Source organism: Antedon mediterranea, chromosome 2, assembly GCF_964355755.1.
Source record: "Antedon mediterranea chromosome 2, ecAntMedi1.1, whole genome shotgun sequence".
Lineage (NCBI taxonomy): Eukaryota > Metazoa > Echinodermata > Crinoidea > Comatulida > Antedonidae > Antedon > Antedon mediterranea.
In genome coordinates this window covers 1471748-1480925 of record NC_092671.1, presented here as the reverse complement: position 1 = coordinate 1480925, position 9178 = coordinate 1471748, and the positions used below count along the sequence as shown (strand labels likewise).

Here is a 9178-nt window from a genome sequence, read left to right as displayed (position 1 = left end):
AACATTAATGCAACCAAAATGAAAACCTTAGCATTCTTGGATTTACATTAATGGATATAGATCTTGGATATTTTTCTGAACTTGAATGTTAATTGCAAAATTACAATATTTATTATTTTTATCAATTTTTAACAACTATAAATGTTCTTTACAATACCTATTGTAAGAAATTTATCACATTTTTTTAAATGTGAAACATTAATGTGTTTGTATTAAATCGTTTACAATATGAATGTACTCAAGATGGAAATCTTCACACATTATACTTTATAATATTAATGTGCTTTATGTGAATATCTTTCTATATCATGAAGGCAAATGAACATCACACATTTCTTGCAATAAGAAACCTTTCTATCGGTTTGAAATAATAAACTTTAATTTTGGTTATCAACTAGGTACTGTATTCTTACTACAGCTATTGTTAAATTTACTTTGTTAGATGTTGTTATTAATAAGTGAAATCAAATTGTGTCAAAATATGTCCTTTCTGATACAGTGATGTAGTAATACGATGGTAGTGCAGTTGTTGTTGGAAAAATTTCCTGTGCAGGTTGTCAAAGGCCTCTGTGAAAAAGTGGTCAAGTTGAAATCTTACCAACCGTATGGGTGGCTACAACTCTGTGATACTATTGAATTGTTAATAATCATACAAGGATTTATGAAATAGTTTTCTAATGCCATTTTATATTAATAAAAATATATTATAATCAAAACAAGTCTTAATTTGAAACAACGATTATTCCACAGAATATAAATACGTAACTAATATTACATAGCTACTTTAATTACAACATTTTTGTTTATTTTTCCTCTTACAACAATCAATTACTTGTGTTCTCAACATAATCCTCTGTGTCAGTATCCTTCACCCCAACACAGAGAGACAGGAGTAAAATAACACTACAGTTATATCAATAATTATTACCAATAGTTTGTACATTTCTAACCATGTCGACAAACAATAGTATCATTGTGTACAAATACAAACAATAAGGCGCTTGAGGTACCTGGATATTGTGTACACTAAAGTACTGGTATTGTGAAAGCAATACTCTAAACTATAGAGGGAGCTATTATGATTTTCATACTTCTTACCTGTAAAATCACATTTCTGTTTTTTAAATGGACAATAAAGTATATATGACTATATCTACAGAAATAACAAAGACTAGAAAGCATAATATGCGATGGTAAAATTTAATATTAAAAAAAAAACAAAAGACTGGCGTGAATAATGATGAAACAATTGACGGTTCCCACACAGAACACATGAAAAGTGGCGTTTTAAACAATAATAATATCCTGGATTTATATAGCGCCTAATGTAAGTAAAGTATCTTGCCTAAAGTTAAAAAAATGCGGCGAGAGTTGGATTCGAACCACAATCTCACGATCAGTAGTCCAACGTCCAACACACTGCTCCACACACCCTCACTAACGTGCAGCAATGTTCGTTGGTGGGGATGGGTGTGGTGAGGCTAATATGGGTTGGCAATAGAAAAATCATTAAAGGGAAAAAAAATATGAACAGAAACTCGTGGTTACATTTATTATTTAAATAAAATGTTTGTGGCTTAGGCTGCTTTGTGCTTTCCTGTATCTTTTGCCTGAATAAATATTAATTAATAATAATATATTTAAAAAAGATTGCAATACCAAATTGAAATTAAAAGTATATTTATTAACTCCTCTTATTAATATTTACACTGCAATTAAAATTTAAAACATTACTCTACTAATGCCTATAAAAACTACATTTATTTCTCTTTTGTAACTAATATTATAATATACATGTTGGCACATAATTATAGTATTTCATTTTGAATATAAAGTACACTTTATAGCAAAAGATAGATTTACCTATTTATAATATTAATTATTTAATACAGTACCTTGTATTTAAATATGTTTGTGAAAGTTTATAAATATCAAACTTTAATATTCTTTATCAGAATAAAAAGCATTCTACATTTCGTACATTGCACAGCAAACCCTATTAATACCAAGAAAATTTATATATTAAAATATTAATGAATGAATCGTATTATAAAAACATATTGCTATAGAAATGGGGTTAGACAACTTTATTGTGCAGAAAAAGTAGATAAAAAAATGTAATCGATCAAAATAATTGCGATATTTGTTATTATTTTGATTATTGTCAGTAAGGAAATTACAAATATCCAGGTATACCCATACCAAAATATATTTCTAATTATTACTGAACTTTCTTAAAGGTGATAAAACGGATAACTTATTCGACTGTGTTACTATCATTTTGCTGCTTCATAATTCATAAAATTTTGAAAAATTATTATAACATGGTTTAAATCGCTTTGTTGTTTTGAGTGGTTGTAGATAACAGGCCCCTACTATACACAATGAAAATTTCTCCAATGAAACTGTGAGCAGAGTTTTTTTTTTTTTTTAACGATTATCTGTATGTGTGGCACTGAAGGTGTAGATATTCAGAATAGTATTCACTAGTAAAGAGTCAAAGTAAGTTTAGTGTTTCGTGGGACGTTTTGCTGTGTCGCACAAAAAATAATAGAGTGACAACTGTGTGTAATTGTGTAACTGTGTGTAATATTGATCTAGCATGTCTGATTCTGTGTTTTTCATCTGTGTCTTTCAACCTCCTCCTAAGGTATAATTTAAATTCTTATTAAAAATTGTTTCCTATTTTAACTAAATGATGCATTTATGTTTGCAGTAACAGAAACCGTTGCATTATGACTGGAATAGGAAGTTTAGCAATGACTTTAGGTAGATGTTTACCTTGTAAACATTTACGTATACTATATCGACACAGCTGCTGTAAACTACGACAGTTTCGACAATATGCCAACATACGATTGCACATTTCTCGATCACGTTCCACTAGACTTGGTAACTGACCGTCCATCCGAAGGTCAAACTGACCTGCAGCTTGTATAAGTAAGTTAAGACTGAGCTCGTCCCGAGGTTCCAACCCGCTTGCCAGCAAACAAGCAGCACGGGATATTGACGTTTGCAAGCCAGCGTTTATGGTATGTACGTCAGCACCGTATTCTAACAAAATACTAATGCTCTCGTAATTACATTTGTGCGCAGCCCAGAGTAGTGGTGTATCATCATTATAATCAAGAGCATCAACATAAGCTCCATACCTTAGAAGTAATCTTACACATTCAGATTTGTTCTTGAAGCTGGCCCAATGGAGTGGTGTGTTCTTATTGGCATCTAATGAGTCTGGATTGGCCTTGTGAAGCAGTAACAACTCCAGGCATTCTGGATCCTTTTCTGCTGCATAGTGAAGGGCAGTTCTATGGTAGCCATCTACACTATCAACCTAGTTAAACACAAACATTGAATTATTTTATTATTTCTTTCACATCCAACAGTCATTTAAAGGATGGATAAACCATAATTATTTTAGGCATAGGGAATGGACTTCTTTGTGGCATAAAATAAAACCTTGAAAGGAAGCCCATTTGTTTAGTACTCTTTGTGGGCTTCTTTTCAAGATTACTTTTGCAAACTAAAGAGGGGGCTTCATTTCGAAATGAATGCTGTAAAATTTGTGTAATTACCTTACCTGCCAAGTTTACATATTAGTGATCAAAATAACATTTTTAAACTGTAAAATGAATGTACGATATAAACTCTATCATAAATTATATATGCATCACAAGTTATCTGGCATTAAATCACCTTGTTCCTTTGATATTCAAATAGTCTTTCTCGAAAAAAAGGCCATACTATCTTATAAGGAACACAGTGGGCTTGCTTTTGAGACGGGCTTCTTTTCGAGATTACTTTTGCAGACCAAGAAAAGTGGGAATAATAATAATAATAGTTCACTCTTATATAGCGCTCTACAAGCAAGCTTCTCTAAGCGCTGAACATTATTACCCCAATCATTTTTTGGATCAAACACGTATGGAAACATACTCCCATAATGCAGCTAGTAATCAGCGCAAAGTTGTGTCTTGATCTAACCGGGTACCCATTTATACACCTGGGTGGAGAGAGGCTAACGCAGTGTTCTCCCCAGGCCTTTGAAGCGTCATGGTACTGTGACGCTTGGGTTCTCTACCGTGACGCTTTACGGTCGGCCGTGACGCTTAAAACCTTATCCGTGACGCTTAAAAATATCAACCACAACCAATCTAAGAATAGATTAACAGGCAGGTACTTTCTCTAGAGCTGAGGCGCGGCATGCATAAAGAGCCTAATGCATACGAGACACGTGACATGACCACTAGACGATACAAGCCAAAGAAACAAAAGACTGCGTAACAAAGGGTTAAACAACCGAGACTCGCTTTCACCGGCCGCCGCTGAGAGATGTAAACACGTGTTTTGTTACTGCCATGTCTCTCTTTCGATCTCTAGTATTGGCTGTTGTCTAAAATGTGGTAACTTGTATTGTAAATAAAGCAAATGATTGATTGTATTGTTTTTCTTGTAAAAATGTTATGTGTATTAAAAATAAATATCAATGATATTATTATTTTCAATATCACACTGAATTAATCGACTCTATCGGTGGGATTTACTCTTTCGTCGGTAACATACGCACATCATGAAATGACAAAGGCGTGATTAATTTTCTAGGCGCAATTCAATGCTAGCTGCTTTGATCGTATAATCAGGGAGTTTACAACTCCCTGGTATAATACATTCAAGAAGGCTACGATCGTTTTCCTATATGATAGTGCGCTATGAAGTCTTATTTCCGGGCAACTAGAGGTGTCTTACTAATGAGTAGGCCTAGTTATATTTTATCGGGACTTCTTGCCCCCAATGTTTGTAATTGAACGCAAAAAAAATGTTTTTTATCGCATATGTTTACCCGCCGGCGGAAAAAAAAAGTAGGCTACGATCGTTTTAATGTTTGCTGACGCGCTATGAAGTGTCGTTTCCGGCCAACTATAGTTGCCTACTGATGAGTACGGTAGGCATATTTTTTCATTTATCGCGTATGTTTACATGCGGAAAAGTAGGCTCTGATCGGGTTGTTTGCTAGCGCGCTATGAAGTGTCCTTTCCGGCCAACTACAGAGTTGTCCTACTGATGAGTAGGCATTTTTTATATCATCGGGGAATTCCCCTTGACGTTTGTAATGAATGCAGAAAATTTTTCTTATCGCGTATGTTTACCGGCGGAAAAAGTAGGCTACGATCGTGATGTTTGCTAGCACACTATGAAGTGTCCTTTCCGGCCAACTACAGAGTTGTCCTACTGATGAGTAGGCCTAGTTTTATTTCATTGGGGAATTCCCCTTGACGTTCGTATTGAACGCAAAAACATTTTTTTATCGCGTATGTTTACTGACGGAAAAAGTATGCTACGATGGTTTTACTGTTTGCTAGTGCGCTATAAAGTTTCGTTTCCGGCCAACTAGAGTTAGTCCTACTGATGAGTAGGCCTAGTTTTATTTCATCGGGGAATTCCCCTTGACGTTCGTATTGAACGCGAAAACATTTTTTTATCGCGTATGTTTACTGGCGGAAAAAATATGCTACGATGGTTTTACTGTTTGCTAGTGCGCTATAAAGTTTCGTTTCCGGCCAACTAGAGTTAGTCCTACTGATGAGTAGGCCTAGTTTTATTTCATCGGGGAATTCCCCTTGACGTTCGTATTGAACGCAAAAACATTTTTTATCGTGTATGTTTACTGGCGGAAAAAGTATGCTACGATGGTTTGACTGTTTGCTAGTGCGCTATAAAGTTTCGTTTCCGGCCAACTAGAGTTAGTCCTACTGATGAGTAGGCTTAGGCCTATTTTTTTTCATTGAGGACTTCCCCCTGACGTTCGTAATGAACGCAAAAAAATGTTTCTTCGCGTATGTTTACCGGCGCGGCGGAAAAGTAGGCTATGATCGTTTTGCTGTTTGCTAGCGCGCTATAAAAAGTGTTATTTCTGGCCAAACTAGAGGTGTCATTCAACATAAATGTTATGTGCAAGAGTACCATTTCCAGCCATCTAGGGTGTAAATTACCAAAAATCGACACTGGCAAACGTAAGTAAAGTATCTTTCCTAAAGATACAAGCAATGCGGCGAGAGTTGGATTCGAACCTCGGTCTCACAATCAGTAGTCCACCCTGCGCCACACGCCCAATTTTCAAGAGACAAGGTTTGGGGATTCATATTTGAACGAGCCTTACACTAAGCATGTACTTACCTTGGCCCCTTTACGTAGCAGCAGTTGGACCATCTCATTATCACTGACCATGCATGCACAATGAAGAGGTAACAGGGTTCCATGGGCTTGGTTTACATCAGCTCCTTTGTTGATGAGTTCTAGAACTGTGTCATGTGCATTCAGACGACAGTCACTTACAGCTCGTATCAAACGTTCAGACAACTGATAATGTTGCTGTGCTGTCTCCATGATGTACCATGCAGTTGCCATTATACTACTGAAGCGTACATTCACACTCTGCAGAAATATGAACATATATGTGATTATGTGTACAGTATGTACCATGCAGTTGCCATTATACTACTGAAGCATACATTCACACTCTGCAGAAATATGAAAATATATGTGATTATGTGTACAGTATGTACCATGCAGTCGCCATTACACTACTGAAGCGTACATTCACACTCTGCAGAAATATGAAAATATATGTGATTATGTGTACAGTATGTACCATGCAGTCGCCATTACACTACTGAAGCGTACATTCACACTCTGCAGAAATATAAAAATATATGTGATTATGTGTACAGTATGTACCATGCAGTCGCCATTACACTACTGAAGCGTACATTCACACTCTGCAGAAATATGAAAATATATGTGATTATGTGTAAAGTATGTACCATGCAGTCGCCATTACACTACTGAAGCGTACATTCTCACTCTGCAGAAATATGAAAATATATGTGATTATGTGTACAGTATGTACCATGCAGTCGCCATTATACTACTGAAGCGTACATTCACACTCTGCAGAAATATGAACATATATGTGATTATGTGTACAGTACTGTACCATGCAGTCGCCATTACACTACTGAAGCGTACATTCTCACTCTGCAGAAATATGAAAATATATGTGATTATGTGTACAGTACTGTACCATGCAGTCGCCATTACACTACTGAAGCGTACATTCACACTCTGCAGAAATATGAAAATATATGTGATTATGTGTACAGTATGTACCATGCAGTCGCCATTACACTACTGAAGCATACATTCACACCTGAAATATATGTGTATGTGTAATATATGTGCGTACATTATTACTTATTATGCGAGGATGGAGGGGCTTATTGTTCTCCCATTTGTAGCATGTTAAAGACATGGTGGTATATATATTTTTTTACACAATTTACACAATGAAATATACTAGGGCCTAAGGCAATATTATAATATAACATTATTACTATTATTCGTATGCAGTAGCAGGTGTAGACGATTAATACAAAAACTTTTGAATAGGCCATTTTGTAGTTTTAATAGTTATTCACTTTTACATAGATTGATACAAAAATAATGAATTTATATATTAATTTAACTATTTAAGTTACAGTTTTATGTAAATGTTTTTGGTCAATTAAATGAATGTGACATAAATTGCCTATGTAACAAAATAATGTTTAAATTATTTTTTCAGGGGCATCTATGAAAGAATAATTGCTATTTGTTTTCATATTTCTACTACAGTAGGCCTATAGAGTATAAGACATTTACCAATTTCTAATTAAATTCCTTGATACTTTTTCATCAATTATAATTCCATTGAACCTAAAAATAGAAATGAAAAAAAAAAAAATTATTATAGAGTTTCACGGTGCTGACGTCACAACGGTAGGTCGCGCTGCGTGGTTGCTAGCGCAACCAAAAATGCGTTCAGCCTGCCTGAGTGACTTCAAGATCACCAATGGTTTGGAATAGGCTTATTGAAGTAGTCATTTTAAAACTTAATAATTTTCAATAAAAACAAACTAAAATTTTAAAAGATCACTAAATATTTGTTTTTAATAATTTATTTAATTCTTCAACTACAGTTTAAGTTAAAAAAAATCAAGCTAAGATACATAATTTGATAGAAATACAGATCTTTACTGTTATCAACATAGTAGCGCTGAACGCATTTTTTGGTTGTCTAGCAACCATGCAGCGCCCTCTATCGTTGTGACGTCACACCGTGATACTCTATACATATCAACCTGTGCAGGTGGCAACATTTGTTATATCTTTTTGCGCAACTCCTTTTTCACATTTATAAACACTTTGGAACATTATGTATACACCCGGAGCCCTAAGCACCTATATTTTGGTCATAAGAAGACAGGAAGGGTCATATAAGCCATATTTAGCTTTCTAACCGACCCATAACATCAAGCAAGTATCAAGCAAGTAATACTGATGGCTTTGTGTGGCGAATCCAGTATATTTTGTAGAGGGGGGGCGAAGCCGAAAGGGGGCGTGTGCTTTAATTAATTTAATTTTTTTTAGATGGATGAGGAATTCCAAACAAGATATTCTCAGCTTGTTGTGGGGTACAACTCCTTAACTTGTAGGCCTCTCAGCTAGCTACAAAGAAGGGAGTCGCCCTCTATCTAGTTCTAGGCCTACTAATAATAGTAGTCTATTTTAATAGGCCTAGGCCTAGTAGCCTAGGCCTATATGCCTCTTTTTAATAAAAGTTTACTGTAGGCCTAGGCCTAGCTAGCTAGCTAGTAGGTGCTTGCATTCATTGCAGTAGCTTTATTTTTAGCTAGAATTAGAATAGAAGATACTGTAGCCTACTATCTAGGCCTAGGCCTAGTAGTAGGGCCTCTACTAGGGCTAGGCCTAGGCCTAGCCTAGGCTAGGCCTAGGCCTAGTACTAGCTTAGCTAGTTATGCCTAGCTAGACCTTATTTATAGCTAGGCCTAGTTAGGGATGAATAATAATTAATATACTAACCAAGCGCAAAAAGGAAGCCTCTTGATGACAGAGAAGACTGGGGACCAAAAAAAGAACTTGTATTGTTTGTTTGTAAATTGAGCTGCCGGATATCATCGATATCGTCGTCGTCGACGCGGTCGATGACCTCTCTGCTGACATGATCATATGAATAATTAAAAACATCGTTAGGCGAACATCGTTATGTCTAAAGATACGGTACCGTATCCATACTTTTAAAAACTAAAGGTACGGTAATTATAGAGGGCGCTATGTAATG

The 9178-nt window shown here is 35.5% G+C and overlaps 1 protein-coding gene across 2 annotated transcripts; it reads right to left on the bottom strand.

Moving 5' to 3' along the window:
- Window positions 1–318: 318 nt before the first annotated feature.
- Window positions 319–9023, bottom strand: LOC140040009 (ankyrin repeat and SOCS box protein 8-like). 2 transcript variants are annotated; one of them, XM_072085628.1, is made up of 4 exons: window positions 8920–9023; window positions 7699–7752; window positions 6175–6432; window positions 319–3334 (listed from the first exon to the last, which is right to left on the bottom strand). In XM_072085628.1, exons 3-4 carry the CDS (start codon window positions 6403–6405, stop codon window positions 2705–2707), a joined length of 861 nt encoding a protein of 286 aa, XP_071941729.1. In that variant the 5' UTR covers window positions 6406–6432; window positions 7699–7752; window positions 8920–9023; the 3' UTR covers window positions 319–2704. The 2 variants fall into 2 exon arrangements, with proteins under 2 accessions (XP_071941729.1, XP_071941728.1); XM_072085627.1 differs by lacking the exons at window positions 7699–7752; window positions 8920–9023 and adding an exon at window positions 6564–6596.
- Window positions 9024–9178: the final 155 nt, after the last annotated feature.

Excerpts from the sequence above, each read along its gene's own strand:
- LOC140040009 (XM_072085627.1), bottom strand. Across the intron at positions 3,335-6,174 it reads TGCTACGTAAAGGGGCCAAG|GTTGATAGTGTAGATGGCTA; the intron begins GTAAGTACATGC and ends GTGTTTAACTAG.